The sequence below is a fragment of the Amblyomma mixtum genome, chromosome 6 (genome assembly GCF_055824585.1).
Source record: "Amblyomma mixtum isolate Tamu chromosome 6, ASM5582458v1, whole genome shotgun sequence".
NCBI classification, from domain to species: domain Eukaryota; kingdom Metazoa; phylum Arthropoda; class Arachnida; order Ixodida; family Ixodidae; genus Amblyomma; species Amblyomma mixtum.
Window position 1 is genome coordinate 8,608,861 of NC_143017.1, and position 21,269 is coordinate 8,630,129.

At 43.9% G+C, this 21,269-nt stretch overlaps 2 protein-coding genes across 2 annotated transcripts in view; both read left to right on the forward strand.

Moving 5' to 3' along the window:
• LOC149338181 (uncharacterized) overlaps positions 1–21,269 on the forward strand; it is a gene marked incomplete at its 3' end in the record, with an annotated part of 168,999 nt that overhangs the window by 77,472 nt on the left and 70,258 nt on the right. The window lies entirely within an intron of this gene.
• LOC149338182 (uncharacterized) lies at positions 5,494–18,749 on the forward strand. Its single transcript, XM_089550281.1, has 4 exons — positions 5,494–5,523; positions 7,160–7,220; positions 7,281–7,446; positions 18,390–18,749. Exons 2-4 carry the CDS (start codon positions 7,190–7,192, stop codon positions 18,502–18,504), a joined length of 312 nt encoding a protein of 103 aa, XP_089406407.1. The 5' UTR covers positions 5,494–5,523; positions 7,160–7,189; the 3' UTR covers positions 18,505–18,749.

Sequence of the window (21,269 nt, forward strand, 5' to 3'; positions counted from 1 at the left end):
TGGAACTCTATATTACCGGATTTTCTCATTTACGAAAAAAAACGCGGTTCTTAGCGCCTGTGCGTGAATGCAGACAGCAGCATTTCTTTTTCTCTTACGATATGCCACGTAAGAGTTAATTGCAACCAGTAGCCTGTAACCAAGGTCTTAAATAAAGTAGTGCCCTAGCAAGGTGTGTGAAACCAACTAGATTGGTGCCGCTGATAGCCGTGTGACTTAGTCTTCAGCACTTTTACATCCTGAAGAGTTGTTCAGTTTTCAGGCTAATTGAACAACATTTCGTACACTGGCCTGGGGAAAACTGCGTGATAGCAGTAGCTAGCGCCTCGAGACGCACTCTGTCTAAAAACAAAATCCGCTCATTTCCGGAGCGCTGCCCCGACTCGATCGGCTTTGCGTTTGCAGTGGCCGTAAAATATGCACGAACAACATGTTCGTGCTAGTTCTTTGAGGAGGGTAAAATAAAAGCTCCATAACTCGTGCCTTACTGAGAACATTTCAGTCTGCTTCAAAATTTTCTTATTTCCCCGGGCCAGCTTTAAGAACTAGGACTTATCAACGAAAGTAATTTTCCAGAACGAACTGACCACAGACTATGCCACATGATTCGCAGCACTACAAATATGGTTTCTTTCGCCCAGGGCCCCGCCTTTTTTAAAACTTGCTAACGTTTTGCCAAGCCACGCTGATAAAATTTGCTGACAGCATCAAAAAGTTCAAGAACTTTACAAAATCGCTCATCCACTTTTCTTAACCGCACAATAAACATAGAGTTATGGTAAAAGGATACAAAGGTGCCTCGATCATGAAACATGCAAGGAACGCGGGATGATGGATTGCGAACTCAACGGATGAGCTTGTGCATATGATCACTACAAAAAGTGGCGGGGAAAATGCGCCACTGGTGATATACAAACAAATCTAGTCTAGCTTTGACAAGGTGAAGCAAAATGACTTAGGCACCATACAGTAGCGCGAAAATTTTGCATGAAGTAACTAAAAACTCACAGGGAAGTTTCGGGTGTGTGATGTGATTGAAATGTTCGGGCGTTCGCTCAAGTGCCAGCAGCAACATTTAAGGCTTTTACGATTTTGACACTTAAATTTTTGTTATGCAGCGATGTCGGTTTTGTGATACCTTAGTGAATTGCTGCATGCTGAGTATAATGGATCAGATAAGACCTTTTAATCTTATTGCCATCCCTCCAGCCCCCATACCGTCTGAATGTTAGCACATATATCTGTAATATTGCCTCAGGTGAAAGATATCGCTCATGCCTGCTAAAATCAAGCTCACGCTCCCTATTGTAGAGCGGCTTGGGCCAGTGGGCGAAGAATCACAAAGGCGCTCTTGCGTCAACATTAAGTTCATTATTTAGGAGACTGCATAGATTGCCGAATAAGACGCACTAACACATCACAAAGAGAACGTCGCTTCCGAGGGTACTAGATGCTGGCGGCCCAAACTACAGAATTTGTGGCAGCGCATTCGAATGAAGTGGTCTCTCTGAACACGGTTACCCGTGGATCTGCTCTCTGCCTTCCACCGTAAATGCGTGGAACGTGTCGCCTCGTTGGCTCTTCTCTCCTGGAGATCATCTCACCCAGCAGAGATCAGAGATCATCTCTCCGTTTCCCCAGATGCAACTTTGGACAGGTCAGGCAACGGCCCCGGAATCGCGGATGTTGGGCCTAGTTCAATCCGCAACCCATCGGACCGCGCTTCGGGACAGCAGGGGAACCAGGGGTCGCTCTGCGTCATGTAGAGTGGTTGGGCCACGTGCACGCGCGCACACGGCGCTCGTTTTTCCCTAGCCTGGGGGCGGCTGAGCCAAAATCGTCCCAGCGTGCGACGATCGAGAGAGGAAGAGTGAGATTCTGTCCTGCGGATGGCGGTGCGGCCGCCGCCGTCGACGTTGACGCAAAGCTGAGGGACTGAGCAATGAAGAGCGCACGCTCTAAAACAGCTCCTAATCAAAGACCCGAGTACATAATACCCAAAAGCGACCAGATCGCATACAGCTGCCAAAAGGCTGGAGCGTGCCCGGCGCTGTTTACTTTGGGAGCTGGCGCTTTGCCAGGCTCTCTCACTGTTGAATCGACGAAATTGAGAAGTGCGTTGTCAGCTGTTTTTTCCCCTTTCTAAAGGCACTGCGGCCTAACTAAAAATCTACTTTTCGCGGTTTATGAAGAATACTACAATACTTGGCTCGCGCGCAACCACGCGCACAGGCTAAGTAGTGCAATGTTCAACGTCGACGAGCCATCAGAATTGGTCAGGCAATACTGACGAACGTATGTCGGAATGTATGCTATTTTGGCCGCGCATCGCAACAGGTAGGACAAATTTGAACAACATATGCCAGGATATACATGTTTCTTATAACCGATCGCTACTGGTGGGATAATATTGGTGAATGCACGCGAAGATGTGTGCTACACTGGCTACACATCGGAACCGGTAAGAAAATATTAGAACTAGCAGAGCTATCGAAGTTAATAAATAAGCGCAAGGTAGCCGACATAAGAAATTTTAACATTGAGAAAATCGAGCATGTTCTAAGGAACGGAGGTAGCCTAAAATCAGTGAGAAGACTGGGCATAGGTAAACACCAGATGTATGCGCTAAATGGCAGACAGGGCAATGTCATCAGCAATATAGATAAGATGGTTGAATTAGCCGAGTTCTACACAAATCTATACAGTAGCGAATGTAATCATAAAGTTACTGCGGTTTCTCAGTGGTTACGGTGCTCGGCTGCTGACCAGAAAGACGCGGGTTCGATCCCGGCCGCGGTGTTTGATTTTCTTTGGAGGAGAAATTCTAGAGGCCCGTGTACTGTGCGATGTCAGTGCACGTTAAATAACCCCAAGTGGTCGAAATTTCCGGAGCCCTCCACTACGGCGTCTCTCATAGCCTTAGTCGCTTTGGGTAACCAAAGTAACCAACCGAAGTTACTGAGGGAGGCCGTCGAGCACAGCAATGGGAGATCCCGCCGGTAACGAAGGAGGAAGTACAGAAAGCCTTAGGAGCAATGCAAAGAGGGAAAGCAGCTGGTGAGGATCAGGTAACAGCAGATTTGTTGAAGGACGGAGGAGAGATTGTGCTACAAAAAGTAGCCACCCTGTATACGCAAACCCTTGTGACCTCGAGAGTACAAGAAGCTTAGAAGAACGCTAACATTATCTTAATTCATAAGAAAGGAGACGTCAAGGACTTGAAGAATTACAGACCAATCAGCTTATTGTCCGTTGCCTACAATGTATTTACTAAGGTAATCACTAATAGAGTCAGGACAACCTTGGACTTCAGTCAACGAAATGATCAGGCAGGCTTTCGTAAAGGATACTCGACAATAGACCACATTCACACTATCAATCAGGTGATAGAGAAATGCGCAGAATATAACCAACCCCTATGTATAGCCTTCATTGATTACGAGAAAGCATTTGACTCAGTGGAAACCTCAGCTATCATGCAGGCATTGCGGAATCAGGGTGTAGAAGAGTGTTATGTGAAAATATTGGAAGGCATTTATAACGATTGCACAGGTACTATAGTTCTCCATAAAGTCAGAAATAAAATTCCAATACGGAAAGGTGTGAGGCAGGGAGACACGATCTCGCCAATGCTCTTCACTGCCTGCTTACAGGAGGTATTCCGGGGACTGGAATGGGAACAGTTGGGGATAAGAGTTAATGGAGAATACCTGAGTAATTTGCGATTCGCTGATGACATTGCCTTGCTAAGCCACTCAGGACAAGAACTGCAAAGCATGATCAATCAGTTAGACAGGCAGAGCAGAACGGTGGGGCTAAGAATTAACATGCAGAAAACCAAAGTAATGTTCAACAGCCTAGCAAGGGAACAGCAGTTCGCAATTGGTAGCGAGGAGCTGGAAGTAGTAAGAGAATCTGTCTACTTAGGGCTGGTAGTGACCGCAGATCCGGATCATGAGAGGGAAATAACTAGAAGAATAAGAATGGGGTGGGGCGCATATGGCAGGTTCTCTCAGATCATGAATGGTAGCTTACCAATATCCCTGAAGAGAAAACTATACAACAGCTGTATCCTACCGGTACTCACCTATGGGGCAGAAACGTGGAGGCTAACAAAGAGGGTTCAGCTTAAGTTAAGAACAACGCAGCGAGCTATGGGAAGGAAAATGATAGGTGTAACGTTAAGAGATCGGAAGAGGGCGGAGTGGGTGAGGGAACAAACGCGGGTTAAGGATATCTTAGTTGAAATGTAGAGGAAGAAATGGGCTTGGGCAGGGCATGTAATGCGAAGGCAAGATAACCGGTGGTCCTTAAGGGTAACGGAGTGGATTCCTAGAGAAAGCAAACGTAGCAGGGGACGGCAGAAAGTTAGGTGGGCGGATGAGATTAAAAAGTTTGCGGGGATACAGTGGCGGCAACTGGTAAAGGACAGGGTTAATTGGAGAGACATGGGAGAGGCCTTTGCCCTGCAGTGGGTGTAGTCAGGCTGCTGCTGCTGCTGATGATGATGATGAAAATATTGGGCACCGCAGCTCAACGCGTATGCAATGTTTAGAAGCCTTTCCAACAGCCAGGGCAATATTGACCAGCTAATACCAAGATATGTCTGATGTTCGCAGACCAAGAAAACTGGAATGGCCACATTGGCCAACGTGTGACGTGATGTACGTCACTCTGGCAAGCCATCGCAACTGCCCGTGCAATGTTCGCCAGCCTATGCCAAGTTATATGCAATGTTGTTGGGCATTTGTTCTTGGCTGGCTACCGTTGAACGTTGTTAACCAGTGTATGTCATTGTTGGGCAATGACGTGCATGACCCTGCCACTGGAGTTTGTCTTATTGAGGGGATTCGCCATTATTGATTACTCGTTGCAAAGCGCGTGCCACCATAGGACCACGGATCGCCAACTCGTTTCCAATATCGGGCCGTTGACACGTGCTGCCTGGGAAGCTATTGGTTCGTGCTTCAAAGCATTTTGCGCGCTCGGAGAATGGTGGTGCCCGCGTCACTTTCCATTTCTATCTTGAGACGTGGTAGCGAGTGATATTGCCATCACTAAAGCAGTCTTAAGGGCAGTCGTGTTGTGCTGCCCTGTACACTGTAAGAAATGTGTGTGAAATGACAGGCATTTTTACGGACATTTTCTGTTGTCATACAGAGAATATCTGTTTTGCGCCCTTAACAGAAACACGTTCACGCAAAAGAAAGTAATTTTCTGTTTTTGGAGCCGCAACACGCCCATTTCACCGAAAGTTGGTGACGTAAGCACCGCCGTTACACAAAAAAGTGATCCGAAAAACCTTTGCTACTTTTCGTCAATCACGTTACATATTTTAAGCGTCAAAAAGTTTCTACGCGCAATATTAGCGCGCAGAATGAGAAGCAGTACTATTTGCTGCGATCCTGCATTCATCGATTGACGGCATCATGGAGGACGGCATGGACGTGATGAGCGGGGAGCTAGGATAATACCGGCGTGCTGTGTCCGTGATTTTCGCTGATCAGACCGTTCGCACACAAGGTGAGTGGTGCACATTTTTACCGGCATGAATGATACGCTTTTTGTCGTCTTTTGGGAGTATTGTTGCGGGCTTGTACTGCTGTTGAACAGGGCAATGAAGATAAATCGCCGGCGGACATTGAGCGTGCCCACCACAGCCGCTTCACCGCCGATGCGTCACTGCTGCTTTACTGTCTCTCACAAAAGGTGCACAGCGCGCGGAAGAGAGAGGAACACAAGCGATAAACACGGAAGAGTGCGATAGTTTGCGGGAAAATGCACAAATTTTGCTTTGTCTGGAGATATGCACTCCTAAAAGAACCGAGTGAGTAAGCGCGGGAAATTTTAGGCCAGGGAAGTACGCGATTGGTTAGCGGAGGAGGACGTCAAAGAGCGCGGGATTTTCAAATTCGTTTCTCGTCTAAGAAAGGATCATAAGTGTACGTTGTGTCTTTTTATTTTTATTGACGTTTATTCATGCCGGTACAAGTAATGCAGTAATTGTGTTCATTTTGTAAGATTTAACTGATCTTATCTTTCGGCCGAAATAGCGTTGCACGGGTCAACGCAGGCTGAAAAGTTTCTACACAGGCGTTTCAAATGCCGTACTTGCGCTGTCACAGGGAAGTTTTTCAATGTCACTGATGTCATTGGAGCCGACATTCGAGATTTTTGAGCGCCTTCGACACGCGAGCTCAGTCCATATCCTCCAATGTCAATCGCATCGCTTCGGCCAGCCTGTGGAATAGGTCAAGGGAGGAGTAACTTTATGAAAGATGGCCAAATTATGCATATTAAAATACAAATTAAAAAGTGTGGGGGGGGGGGAATCCTAGGCTGGAGGCGCGAGCCACCGCCCGATACGAAGGGTTAAGCCACTACCATCCATACATCCTCCCGCCCACAACCGTGCCGCGCGTGTCTGCTTGGGCTCTGTGGCTGTTGAATACGATATCTGCTGCTTGCGTTTTTCTGGTGCTTCTATAGTAAATAGTTCGTGTACTCGCTAAATAAGCGCTTCGAGATAACAGTACACCATTCAGCATTCACTACGCGAGCTCGAACTTTCCGCAGCACTGCGCCGATCACGACGACTGCGCACCTTAGTACCTCGTACTATGCTACTTAAAACATAGTCATTTACAAACAATTTGCTCGGTTGCTTGAGATAAAACGCAAGCTGCTCTCTACTTATGTTAAATAATTCCCCTGTGACCTAGTAGTGTGACATTTGAGGGGGCTGGCAGGTGCAAGGTTATTCACTACCGGTCGGCCGGATTAACTGCAGTGCTAGGACAGTCTCTTGACACCACTCGATGGAGGGCCTCTTTTGCTCTTGAGAGGCATTTACACTGTGTTCTTGGGCTGCATTTGACTAAAACGGTGTAATGTTTATGTATTGTAGATAATCCAGCACTTGTAAATGCCTATGCTGATTTTAGGGCCTTTATATGTGGTTGACGCTTATTTGTATACACTCCAAAGCATTTCACCACACATTGTTGGGAAAAATAAGAGCCTGAGCAAGCGCAGAAATGACTTATTTATGCTTGTACTCTGCTGCATGCTTATCTGTAACTGGTTTAAAGTTGCAGCTTTCACATGGTGCTACTTTAGTAGACAATTCTTATACGCATTTAACTCCCTCTTATGCCAGGGATCTGCCAGTGATGACGACATCGGGGACATGCCATGTTCTCCTTTCATCATTGCAAAAGGTATAACTCTGTGGTACCACACTAGGCCGAGCATTCCTGATTTGAAACTTGTTTGTGCAGGAGGCAGTTTCCTTACTGCAAGGAGCTTCACCATATGCATCGACACCCTGCCAGTGATGCACGCAGCCAACCCATGCCAGGCTTTCAAGCTTATGTTTTTGGTGCACTTTGCTTTCATTGTTGTGTACCCCAAGGAAACAAGCCTCTGCCTGGAGTTCACACAGCAGTAAGTACCTATATCGCTTGTTAACTGCGTTGTGATAACCTTTCTTGTTTTGGTTTTGCCACTTCTCAAATACGCAGTGATAATAAAAGTTATAGGTACATACCACTTTATCATAAGACCTTTTTATGAAAATGCTAACAAAGTGCAAAAGCAATTTTTTAAAAAAGTACGAAAATGTTTGCTGAACCCAGGCAACGAATCAGCTATGGAATGAAATTTTGTTGCTGCTGCTGCTTGGTTAATGCAGCTGGTAAAATAGCGCTCTGAAAAAATCTGCGGAAAGGAAAGACAGACAAAACTATTTTTTGTGGAGTTGATCTTCAACCACTTCTTCACAGATTATGGCTATACTACCTGCATTGCATGGTGCCCAGTCACTAATATGAAAGGGTTGGAAGGGGTACATGGTACTATATTGCTTATGAGATTATGTAGCAGTATATGGCTATTTTGGTGGAAGTCATACACGTTGCTTGCTCATAGGGGTCATAGATACTTGTCCAGAGGAGCACAGCACCTGGGGGAGAGGGTTTACTGAAGAGTGCATATGTGCATGCAATACCAGTAACCCTTTTGTGGCCATGTAACCATCCATTGTTTATGGATAGATTTGAATGTGTCGCCATGCAGATTTGATGGATTTGACGTCGTAGATGGTACTTCGCAGAAATTGTCAGCATTCTTTCGCTATTAGTAAGTACGAGGACTTGTGTTCATGTAACTGTGCGATGAACTTTGTGATGGTTTGATCGCATTTACACTACGGCTGCTGGAGCTTCTTTGATCTAGAGCTCTGGCAGCTGATGTGGTTCTGGCGTTATTTGGAGGGTGTGCTATATTTTGTATTTTGTTTTTGTATTTTGTGGTGCTTAATCGGTGTTCGGATAGGATAATTGATGAGGATTTAAATATTTGTCCAATGTCTGGTGCTTTTCATTGCTGTATTATGTGGAAACACATTTGTCTTGTAATCTAAGCCAATTTTTAATACTCTGCACTTTAAAATAAAAATTTGAAATATGAACACACTTAGTGGAGACAACTTATGCTCAGAAGAATAAAGGTTATGTTAACCATTTGTGTTAGAGAAATGGAACAGAAAAAGCAAAGATAGCTTCATAAGTCGCATTGAAGCTGTACTTTCGTCAAGAAGAAATCAGCTGCCTCAAATAAGAGCAAATCTATTTTGATTGCAGCGTTCGAAGTTTCAGTATATAGTTTTTGGCTGTGAATAGATCATGTATACTGTACATTACCATTGGCCACTGTGTTTTCCCGTCTGTTCAGTATTCAGAGGATTTTGACTTAAATAGTCGGGGAAACCATGGAAAAGTCAGGGAACTGAAAGAAAGTAGCTTGCTTGACACCCTGGTTTAGTGGCGGGTCATGCATGGTGTTTGTACTTATCATGTCAGTCAACATGACTGGAATCATGGTGTAAGTGTACAAGCCTTTGCAACCACAGTGCTTCATTTTTGCAGCCAATGTTTTGAGCACACTAAGTCAATGAGGCTTCCTTGTTCACGTTAGCAGTCATTTTGTGAGTTCTGTCAAAAAATAATCTTCTTTAGCTCCAGCATTTTTTGGAATTGCATTCATCTGCTAAGTCTTTTGTCTATATAACTCACAATGGGGTTATTAAATAGAGCAGTGAAATTTTTGTATGGTGTGCTCTCACTACTGACTGCGAGAGGAGGCTGTGGCTAAAGGTACGCCGGATGAACCCGGTGCATTTCCTCCCCTTAGTACGTTGGGTAGACCCGGAGCATTTTTTTTCCAAATACATCGGACAAATCTGAGAGTGTTTTTCAAAGTCCGGCCATTTGATTTTTGCCTGGCAGTCTGCTCGATTTACTCTCATAGTTCTCCTTTGAATTCTATGAGGATTAGTCATACCTTGGGCTCAAGAATGTTTACTCACTGCCCGGAATGGGCCAATTGGTGTTTGGCGCACATAATCTGAGAGCTCCATGCAATGAACTGCTTGATCGCATGACAAACACCATGTTGTAGGGTTGCACCGTTCACCACATGTCGTTTGATTAGGGTGTGTGAACTGCAAAATTATTCCTGGCTATTTCCATGCAGCATGGTGCACATGTGTGCTTTTCTGTTGTACGGTGAAGTCCGCTATGTGAACTTGAAGGTTTATTTACTTGCGACGATCCGCTGTCCCTCAGTCGAAGCTGAGTGCGTGTGCAGGATCAGTGCTCCAAATACACGTGTGGTGTGTGGCATTGGCTGAGAAGGGCCCATTGGCTCATGCTAAGCTCGAACCACTCAATATGTGCAAATTTCCGCCTGAAAGACCAAGCAGCGAGCTAGGCACTTTCGTTGTATTCCCCTCAGAAATGTCAATGTTGGCCCGGAAGTGGTCTGTACATGCTTCCTGCTTTATGGTTGCTCCTCCACAATGTTCTTGTGTATTGTGGTGGAGTATCTCTTCGAGTCACCTAGGTCAACGCTGTAAATAAATTCCCCATACTATTGCTTTTGCATGGCTGTGAGGCATAATATACATATTTTAATGATGAATATTATATCAGGCCGCCGCGGTGGCTCAGTGGTTATGGTGCTCGGCTGCTGACCCAAAAGACGCGGGTTCGATCCCGGCCGCGGCGGCTGGAATTTCTTTGGAGGAGAAATTCTAGAGGCCCGTGTACTGTGCGATGTCAGTGCATGTGAAAGAACCCCAGGTGGTCGAAATTTCTGGAGCCCTCCACTACGGCATCTCTCATAGCCTTAGTCGCTTTGGGACGTTAAACCCCATAAACCAACCCAACCAACCAATATTATATCTGGTGATAAAAAGGAGCTAGCATTATGTTTCTTATGTAATACGGATAGGTGCATCTAGGAATATGCGTGCTGTGCAGAGCATAGGTGCTCGATCTAGCAAGCATTCTGCTGCGCTTCAGTGCTGATGATAACTTGCTTAAATTATGAGCAGAGCTGACAGATTACAAGACCAGTGTGAAAGCACCAAGCCGCTAGTGCACGCCGCGTAGCTTGCTGCTTATATATGTGAACTGGTGCAAGCGATAGTAGTGCTATATGCACGTGCAACCGGGTGTGAAGACATATATCTGAGATTTTTTGGGAGAGCTGGGCTTGTTTTACTTCATCTGAATGACAGCCGGCGATATAAGAATGGGAAAACTTCCATTTGAAACTCCTCACAAGTCACAATATGTGGCATGCAACTTGCAAATGCTTCGCAGAGAAGAATGTTGCACGCAGCAGTAGTGCACTGGCTGGCAGCATCCACTATCATGTTAGATGAGATTTAGCCATGGGCCGGCAGCTACATCCTCCATACGCTCAGTGAGAATGAACAGTCTTTGAGGTGTATCTTTAGACACTGCAGCGAAAGAAAAGCGGAAATTAGAAAAGCGGAGAGTTTAGTTAGGCTTGTGTTGGATACATTGTGCTGCGGGAAGGACGAAAGAAGAAAAAGCTGCAAAAAATTCTTTTTACACTATATGATATATGCAGATGCCTCCAGAGATGCGGAAAAGAGGGAAGTGTGCTTGGTATGCGTCCAATGTCTCATAAACAATGGCCAAGGGCAGATATCTGAATAACATGCAACTTTTCATTCCCAGCAGTTTGTAGATTTCATGCCAGTGTCCTTGCATGGAGTGAAGGACCCCATATTTTACTAAGTAATCAGTGATGACAGTTACCAAACAACGCTTTGCCAGTAGCTTCCCAGTCTGTGTGCACAGGCGTATACGGTAGCAGAACAGTCCCTCAAAATACACAGTGATTCACAAGTACCACCTTAAGATGTGTCCCAGCCTCCGTACTTTCTTAATTTTCTCCTTTCAGTAAGTGTAACCCCTGCAACAATGCCAGGTAATTTTGGCAGTATCACGTTGCCTCAGGGACGACTTTACCGCACCTTGTTTGAGCCCTTGCTGAGGCCCATACTTCCAAAGCCTCTCATTATTTCCTTTTGTTTATATTACCTTTTTATATTGCAATTTTTTTTCGGTATTTTTCAGAGGGAAGCCTAATTGTAAAACAAAATTGTGCTTTACAGTACATTACCACAAGCTGTGCCCTTAGATGGCTGTAGCCTGAAGGGATACTGCAAACCAATAGCGGCAACCGGAAGTCGCCACCACAATGCCACCGAAGGTCACGGACCACCGACTTTGCAAGCAGATAGTACGGTTTAAAATATAGAAAAGCAATGAGGCTTGCCACTGAAAGATGAGTTTAGTTACATGAACTGAAAATGCTGACACCTTCAGATCCTCTTCTAAAAGTGCAGGCATAAGCAATGCATAGATATTATATGTCGGATTAAAATTTCTTTAATAAATCAACCAGTCCAAGGGACATAAATAGAATGGGCATCAAAGTGACACAAGTAGTATAGTTATTCAAAGAGAAGTGGCAGCAACAAGATCCCAGTAATGAAAGGACCGATAAAGAGCTTATTTGGTAAGAAACAGTCGCATAGAGTGAGCTCCCGATTTATCCAAGCGAGTCAGTTGTTTCTGTTGCAGTGCCCCAGAAGCACTTGCACTTGCGTTACGGGAAAAAAAAACAATACTTATTAGATGGCGCAGCATGATGCACTTTTCACCAAGGTATCTTTGCCACCGTTGTACACATTTCTTTTTCGGTACTCATGAAATTGCTAGCTAGAAGGGAGGCATCAGAGGCAAAAAAGCACTCACTTCAGTCATTTCATTTTCTGTGAAGTGCTTGATCACATTCTTCACCATCACGTGAAATATTTTATTCTAATTTGTTTTGCTGCAGTAGTGAACTGCCACATCTGGCACACACCTAAATGCTCTTTCATGACTGTCATATTAACCAAGAAGCTCAGGTAATCGCAGAAAGTTTTTGTTCTTTAGAGTGAAAAGCTAGAGCAACACTTTCTGTTGGGCAAAGAGCTGCACAGAAGGCGGCAACGTGGATGCTGAACTGCCAACTTTTATATCAGAAGAAATGGGGACAGCTATTTGTACACCTTCCTAGCTGTCGTATACACGACGAAAAAAGCTAGGCAAAGTCCATTTGATATGAAAGCTTGTATCACGGAACAACAAAATAAGACAAAAACATTCGACAAGGAGATTTTTTTTAGGCGCAAAAGACAGGGAATGGGCCAGCAAGAATTTGCGCAGCTGTATCTATGAAGCAGCAAAAATCCAAAGGTTGCGAAGAATGGCCAACAAGAAACATGCCAAAAAGCACGATGAAAACAAGTGAAAAAATAAGACATGCTCTTGAAGGTTACAAGTGATAGAAGAGATAAAGAGCTCAGAGGGCAGCAAGTAACAGGCCAAAAAGCTAAAAAGTTAAAAGTGATAAAATTTGACAATGAGGGAAAAGACGAAGTGTAAAACCAGGAGCAAGTGGTGAAGGCAAAAAATTTAAAAAATACTGCTGAAGGCCCAGGATACACATGATGAGACAAGTGTTGTGTAGCTAAAACCAGGCATTGGATGGCAGGTAGGGTAGTTCTTTTTCTGATAATGAGTAATGCTGCCATCTTGGCATTCACTGTCGGAACTGTAAAATTTTGGAAACAGGACGTTTATCCGAATTTCAAAGAATGGAATTCATAGCGAAGAACAAGAACTCACTGGCTTGTGAAATCATAAAAGCAGGCAAGGTACTGGCAATGAAGGACCAGTGCATAAGGAAACCTTCAGTTTCATTATTTGAAAAAGTACCAGCCTATTTGTCATGCAATACCAGTTTTTATATATGCAACACTTGTCTCACCATGTGCACCCTCGGCCTTCGTCGTATTTTTCATTTTTTGCCTTCACCACTTCTGGTTTTACATTTGGTCTTTGACCTCATTGTCACTTTTGCGACTTTAATCTTTTTAGCCTTTTGCCCTGTTATTCATTGGCCTGTGACGTTTTTATCACTTTTATTGGTTTTAGCTTTCAAGACCATGTCTTGTGCACTTGTTTCCACCCTGGTTTCTTCCATGTTCCTTGTTGGCCATTCTTCACTAACTGCTTTTCTGCTGTGTCCTAGAAAGAGCTGTGCAGATGCTTACTGGCTTATTCCCTCTGTTTTTTCAGACTAAAAAAACCACTTGTCACATTGTTTCGGGGTATCTCCTGATATGGTTTCACCTTTTTTTGCCATGTGTGCTGACAGGAAACTGTACAAAAGTTGATCATTCAGTGCTTCAGTCCATGTGGTCCTCCTTCTGTGTAGTCTGTTGTCATTTTTTTTGCCCTGGTTCCTCACAGATTGCAAGAAGCCAGTCTGAACAGCCATGAAATACCATATATGCTTTTTATCTTGATGAGGTGCTCTAAGACATTCTTGAAGAGTTTCTTCGCTTGTGCCATGATGAGTTCATGCTCCTTGTCAGTGCATTTGCTATGCTTCATTCTTAGACTTGCCTCTGTGCAAGCTTGATTTGGTGCGAAGTGATTTGTCAAATATTCGAGGCTTCTAAGAATCTGTGCCATGTGCCTCCAGTCATTTTATCCAGTTGCCGCTGGTGATTACATGGGATCCCTGTCAAAGAGCTTGCAGCACAAACAGAATACTCTGTCTTAATAAGTTAAATATCCAGCGTCCACTGAAGACTTGTTTTTGAGGTGTCTTTGAGAAACCTTGTTTAGGATATATGGTAATGCTCACCTAGGAGAAATTGATTAAAAGGAAAGGATTCCCACTGGAAAATATTAAATAACAGCCATGTTGAACCTCATTTCTTAGATGAAAAATGTTCAAGGAATACATGGTTCTAATGTACCCCACCCCCCTCCTTCAAGTTGCACCCATGAATCTGCCCCTGCAATAACCACTAAAATGTCTTGAATGGTTGTAATATTCGGTCACGGACGGGACCGGCCAGATTTACTTTGGTGTTATCGTAGTCAACATGTGTTACGTTGGTGTACATATCCGTGAAGCAGCAGAGAAGTGGTATCCAGATTTTTAAGTTGTGTGTTAGTTTCCTAGAACCATGAGCACAGTCCACCTGTCCCACTTTTCATGCAATCTCTCTTCTCTGGGTCGCTGTCTTTCACGATACTGGCCTTCCCAGGGCATTTCCGCTTCTTTTCAAACCATTATTTAGCTCATGAAGCTGATGTTTTAGTGTTGCCTGCTCCGCTTTTAATAGTGACTACAAAAAAGCCAGCATAACAAAATTTTGATAGCGTTAAATTGGGTGACAGGAAAATTGAAACCTTTTTCCAGTTGGATATGTAGAAAATGGTACAAGCGTTATAATTTTCATCACGGATTCCTTCTGTTCCTAATAACAGTGCCTTGGCTGCAGATTGGTGTGAAGAAGGTCTGGCGTACCACTTTTCTGCATACACAGGGCAAAAGTTTAGTGGGGCGAAACAGCTATTGTCGACATGAGCTGAACTTATTCAGGTTAAACAGTAGGCCGTGCAAAGTTAGCCAGGCTAGATCAGGTTAGTTTTAACCTTAGTACGATAATTCATCTTGTTCCTGTACTTTAAAAAGGGCTTTTTCCATCATCTCTGCTTTTTCTTGAAAACTGTCACAATGCACCAGCAATTTTAGCACTTCGGCATTCTTTTTCTTTCATAAATTGTCTTGCTTAGAACTGCGCATAAGGCAAGACAGCTTGTTAGGAGAGTTCATTTGCTCAGTCCATAGCTACAATGCAAGAGGCAGGACAGGTGATTGGGTAGAAGTAAACGAATTTCAAAGTAAAAACAAACCATGCCGACATAATGCCAGACACAGGAAATCAAATCTCTGTTTCTAAGTTGCCAGAACGCTGCACAAAATTTTTGTCTACATCTATGCACATAGCAACACTAGTAGCACTACAACCATTCTCTACAAAATCATTCAAATTTTCTGTGCCCATTTTCTCGCTATTCAGAATTAAAAACATTTTTTTGTCCGAGACAGGTATTTCTTGTGAACGAGTAACTATGGGCTCACAGTCCAAAATCCCGTGAGTCTCAAAGATGATGAATAGTAAAAAGCCCCGTCTACATTTAGGTCTGTAATTAACGCCTAAAATCAAGCAGTGCTGCTCTGCAGCACTACGTGCCTAAAAGAAGAACTAGCTATAATGAAATTCTCATAGAGCAGAGCATGCAAAAGGGAGAGAAATGGTGCACACATTATTTCCTACCACCATTAAATGCAATACAGCTTGACACAGTCAGATGTGTTCCGATTTAGATAATGCACAGGGCGTGCTGAAGGCAGTATTAAGTTCAAAGATGGAAAGAATCTGCACAACTGAGACGGGACAAGGGCTAAGCAGTGAACTGACAAAGCTCTCTAAGCACAACTCTCCTCCCCTACCCCTTTCCCTTCTGCCGCAGCAGAGCTTACAGGTGGAAAGAATGTCATTTAGATGGTCCTGCCCGCAACAAACGGCACCTGAAACTATGCCGCGTCTGTAAGGTGCATGCACCCTTTGCAACCCTCTACAGTAGCGAGTTATGCACTCATTTTGGCATGCTTCAGGCATACATATTGTCTCCCTCATTTTGAAGAGCTCTGGAAATGTCTCTTTTGAAGGTCAAGGGACAGAGGGAAGGCGGGTAGAGGATGGGAGGATGTAGCATAACACCCACAGGGCAACTCAGCATCCCCATTTTGGTGACGTCTTGTGCGATTGCACCGGTCACCCTCCCCTAAGGCTGGCATTGCTCCCACTTGTCGGAGACAGGTTCACTGCTAATGGGAAGTTTGGGTTTTTCTCTTTTGTATTTTGATTTGCATTCATTTGAGCGTGAACTGTTAGGCAATGCTTCATATTGTGACTATAGCTGGATACAACTGAAGAATGCAGCAGCAAATGCCCCTATGGTGTTGAATGATTCTGACGACTTCATTGTTAATTCCCATGCACTTGCTAATCCATCACACCAGCTGGCAAAGGGAAAGGATAAACCACAAATTAGCCAAAATAACCACAACCTCGTAATGGTTGGTTGGTGCCGTCGACTGGAAGATTTCCTTTTTGCGGCATTTGAGCCTACAGTCTTGAATTGTATACTATGCAAGATAACCCATGCATACAGCATTGCATATTGTTGTGGCATATGCCTCGCTATGTGTGCCTCAATAAACTGGCTCCTCAGTCAATTACGTGAGGATGCTGATGAGAGATACAGCATTGTTATTGCTGCATTTGACATGAAGCTTTCTTGATGGGTGCGCTGTAAGCCGCACATATTTCTTCCAAAATGCATCTGTAGGGGGGAATTTATATGTGGAAGGAGTGAGGAGCCCAGAATGCTGTACAGACACGCTCAGCTGTGTTGACTAGCCTCGAGGACTACTATGCGCGATAGTGAAAGTACCTTTTCCTTGCAGCCCAGTTCAAACTGAGCATAAGCCAGGATACTGAAAAAGGCTGTTAGTACTTGCATTGTTGAGGCCTGCATGTGAGCCGTACTAGCGGCGTATGGGGAAAATGCTACAGCACTGAATATGTGCGACTTCCAATGCTCAACGAAAAGTTTTATTCGAAGCTAATGCTTAATTTTGTTTTGATTCTGCCTACAGAGAATATTTTGTGTGCATTCTGCATGTGTCTTTAGCTGGGTTATTGCTTGAGGTTGTGGTCAGAAAAGTTTCATCACTCAGGGCAGCAGGCACTTTGCACTATTCTTGGACAGTGGAAGCTGAGTGCAGATTTAAGAGGGTAACGTCACATTCACGTAACAGCTTGCTCTGCAGCACTAGACCTCATTTTAGACTTGCGTATCACTAGTTGGGCATTAGTAATACAAACAAGCCTCTGCTCAGTTCTGTTAATTCCATCTTCACTAAAATGTGCATATCCCTCGTCATGCATCTGAATCTCTGTAAAGACAAAACACGTCAATATGTGCTGCAAACTTACTTATTACCTGTCAAAAGATTTTTGCTTACGGCTGTGCTTTCGGGTGACACAGAATAGGCATGCTGATGATTCGGCCTATGTATACATAGACATTGCTACTCTGGTGTCAGAGAGCGCTTTGGAGGAACATTGAATGGAAACTGAAGTTGGCCTTTGTCGAGAGGCTACTGTCTGATTGCAAGGAGACTGAAATGGTGCTTTTACAAGCTACATAAAATGAAACAAAGTGCAGGTGTTGTCATCATTGCCTCATTTTCTAAGTAGACTGCAATCTACTGACACGTCAGATTTCTGGGTGCAGATAACAAGGCCCTAAGCAGCCCCGCAACTAACTTCAAAATGTGGTCATGAAGTCCTTTTCGGCGTATACATCAGAATTTGAATTTAGCGACCGGAAAATTTCTAAATGTAGTTTTCTCAGCAATAAATGCATTTTTTCGCTGCCACACTGACATCAACAAAATGGTTTGATTCGATTTATTGGGGGTTAACGTCCCAAAGGGACTTATGCCATGAAGGACGCTGTAGTGAAGGGCTCCGGAAATTTCAACCACCTGGGGTTCTTTAACGTGCACTGAATTTGCACAGCACACGGGCCTCTAGAATTTCGCATTCATCGAAATTCGGCTGCCGCGGCCGGTATCAAACCCACGTCTTTCGGGCCAGCAGCCGAGCACCATAACCACTGAGCCACCGCGGCGTGCAACAAATTGGGAAAGTGCAGACAGAATGAATTTTTCCCAATAACAACAGGTTTCATGGAGTTGTTTTTGCATCCCATTAAAAACTATTGTTGGAGTTCAGTGAGCAGCTTTCACGCAAGTAACAAAACACTATGGTTGTTAAAAACCTTATTAAAGTGAACATTTAGGAAAGGTTTATTTTGGCTTGAAGTCTGGTTTTGTACTGAGCACTAAAGGCTACTGGATATATCCACTAGTGCACACAATGAAACTGAAATGTGGGCTACAAAGGAATTAAATTTTGGGGTAGGAGGAGGGGCGCAGTCTTCTTGCAATGTTTATTACTTCTTTGAAGACAGTATAGATATGCTCACTGTCCGAGGAGTAACAATGTTCTGTGCTTGTTTCAGGACCATTGCAGCTGTGAATCCTGTCCGGGGAACGAAGGCAGAGCACTCGAAGAAGAAGCAACACTGCCCCTCTTCAAAAGTTCCTTCCCTCATCATGCAAGACTTTGACTTTTAACTGTTCTGAAATCTGACAACTTTTTTAATCAATATTTTGTGTGCGCTGTGACAAACCAAACAGCCTGTGGCATGACTTATCATGCAGTAGTCACAAGAGTGGATGTTCTATGTATAGAGAATCAATGTTATATGGTTACACTGATAAGTCAAACAGCTTGTGGCATGCTTTATGTCCTGTTGCTTCTATCTCACTTCATTTCGTACTAGTGTCAGGCAAGACACAATTTGCTTAAGATGCCTTATTTATGCTTATATTTGCTGTTACACTTCAGTGGCTGGTTGTATGAATTGTAGCACTACTTTCTATCTTGTCTGTGTTACTTTTTTCATTTTAAAGTTATTGTAGTCTCAAGATAAGACGTACTAACTGGAGTGAAAAAATGTTTTGCAGTTAAACTGTGATAAGGCAAACAGCCCATGGCATCCGTTATGTCCTGTTGCTTTCATCTTGCTGCTTCATGCAGCACTAGTCATGAGCAAAGCATATTTTTCCAATACTCTCCTTTTGCGTATGCTTGCCTTTAGTTTAGTGACTGGTTGTGTTCATTGTTCAGGTATTATTACTTCGTGTCGTATTCATTGTATTGTATTACTATTTTAGAGTGAATCATGCCATTCTGTATGACAGAAAGGCACAGGTTTCGTTTCTACTTTACTTGCCATTACTGCATATTTTGCATGCTTTTACTGTATGCCTGTAGGGCAGGCAGGGCAACGTAAGTTTCTTTTTTTCTTCGGCCACCCTCCTACCGTTTAACTTAATTAAGTGATGCTGAAAGATATTACTGTATAGTAAAATATCAGCCATGATTGCATTGTTTAACACTGCATATTTCCCAATATTCTTGAATACTCACTTGCCTTTGCTTGTGATTGTTTAAAAGCGGTGAAATATTTTATTCTATTGAAATGTGGCAGCAGTCCTAATGTTCTGTGTCTGTTTTTATGTCAGTCATTAAAAGATGATGTGAAAGAAATAAAGTGTGTGAAATGACAGAACATGGCGCTTCACTGAAAATTTCTGTGAGTCATGAAAAAAAACCTGTGAAATGACAGAAAAAAGTAAAAACAGAAAATTTCTGTCATCCTCACAGACATTTTCTGTTAATTGTTAACAAGAAACCCTGTGAAATGACAGAAAAAGTAAAAACAGAAAACATACAATAACAGAAAATTTCTATCGTCTTAACAGAAATTCTCTGTTAGTCGAAAACAGAAAAGATCTGTAAAATGACAGAAAAAGTAAAAAACCGAAAACATAGCATAACAGAAAATTTCTGGCAGGCCAGCTGCCAGAAAATTTGTTTTTTTCAATAAATATTTTTTACAGTGTACGAAGAGCCAAGTGGCCAAGCAGAAGAAATTGGCCCCCTCGTTGTAATTTCAGAGCTGCCGCAGTAGAGACTGATATCGCGGCGGGCAAATGCTTGAGGTTTACCGTGAAAAAAAAAGACCTGCTCTACAATGCGAACTGCCGCTTTCCTTCTTTTCTATGATAACTGTATGTTGTGTGAGGCAGGCGAGAAGAACGGAGCAGCGTTGTGCCTCGGTCAAACGCAGCCGGGAAACGTTTAATTCTGCTGACGCACATTGGAGAAGTGTTTCTTTCCTCGCGACAGATATTTGGCTTCTGTATTATTTTCACGATTAGACAGCGTTTTCTGGGTTAGTGATCAACCTGACACATAGGGTTTCAAAATAATTAGTCGCGGCTGAAGTGTTCGCGGATGCTTGTGGTAGGTCGGCCTCCTCATCATCATTTTTGTTATTCTTGGCAGTCTGGCAGTCTCCATAGTTTCTCACTGCAGGATGGTTTGTTTCTGTCTGTGGACATTGGCGTCATAATTCGCGCAAACCAAATTATCTTAATGGACTTTGTATATGCCAGCTATGTGCGAATAACACATTGCCACAAATCCAGCGCGTATCTGAAACCGTGGGAGCTTAACCGCGTCCTCTGTTGTTTCCGCGTCTGTAAATGCTACCTCACTGAAGCAATTCGCGATGCACTCCGGAGTCGTTTCCTTCCTGGTCTTCTTAATAATTTTCATGTCCGAGAACAGAGAATTCTACAAGTGCTTCGGCACCTGGCCTAGTAGTTCCTGCCGGCATAACCTGTGAAGCGCAGCTGATACGACAACTAGAGTGGGTGATTGATTCCTATGTCCAGTGCATGGTCTTCCGCGTCGAATTCGATTTCAGAAGAGCTTGCTCAGCTCAGTCAGCGGAGGTAGTACGTACTGCTGGCCTAATTTGACGAGCACATGGTGGAACACTCTTTCTTTTCCACCTGTAGTGCTGCCAACGGACGAAACACTATGCGAGCTCTCGCGCATTATTCTTACCTCTTTCCATAACTAATGCCTATGACACACTGGACGAATGAACAGAAGTCGTTTGTCATTAGTGTCATTCTGTGCGCGTGTTGAGTACGAGAGCATAGCTCGCAATACACTGTTCTCGGCAAATGTATTCGTCTGCATTGCATACCTCCCGCCTTTATTCTGCTTTCTCCACTCGCTATGTTATTTCAAAAGGGTGGAAAATTGGGCGAGTTGGTACGGGTCCATGTTATTGAGGTCTCTCGACCTCGGCGTGCCTCGAAGGCATGGCCAGATTCTGTCCCGCGCCCTGCACCCGTCCCTGCCCCTGAGGAAGTGTAAGGTTTACGAATGCGGGCCGAGGATTGTCTCGCTATAACTGATTCGCTCGCTATGACTGAGTTGTGCGGCCACGAGTCTCCGTGGTGTCTGAGTCTCAGTG

Bases quoted from the DNA above. Each gene is read 5' to 3' on its own strand.
- LOC149338182 (XM_089550281.1), top strand. From the start codon at position 7,190: ATGCCATGTTCTCCTTTCATCATTGCAAAAG. The intron at 7,221-7,280 runs GTATAACTCTGT...TTGTTTGTGCAG, and splicing joins TCCTTTCATCATTGCAAAAG to GAGGCAGTTTCCTTACTGCA. The intron at 7,447-18,389 runs GTAAGTACCTAT...TGCTTGTTTCAG, and splicing joins TGCCTGGAGTTCACACAGCA to GACCATTGCAGCTGTGAATC.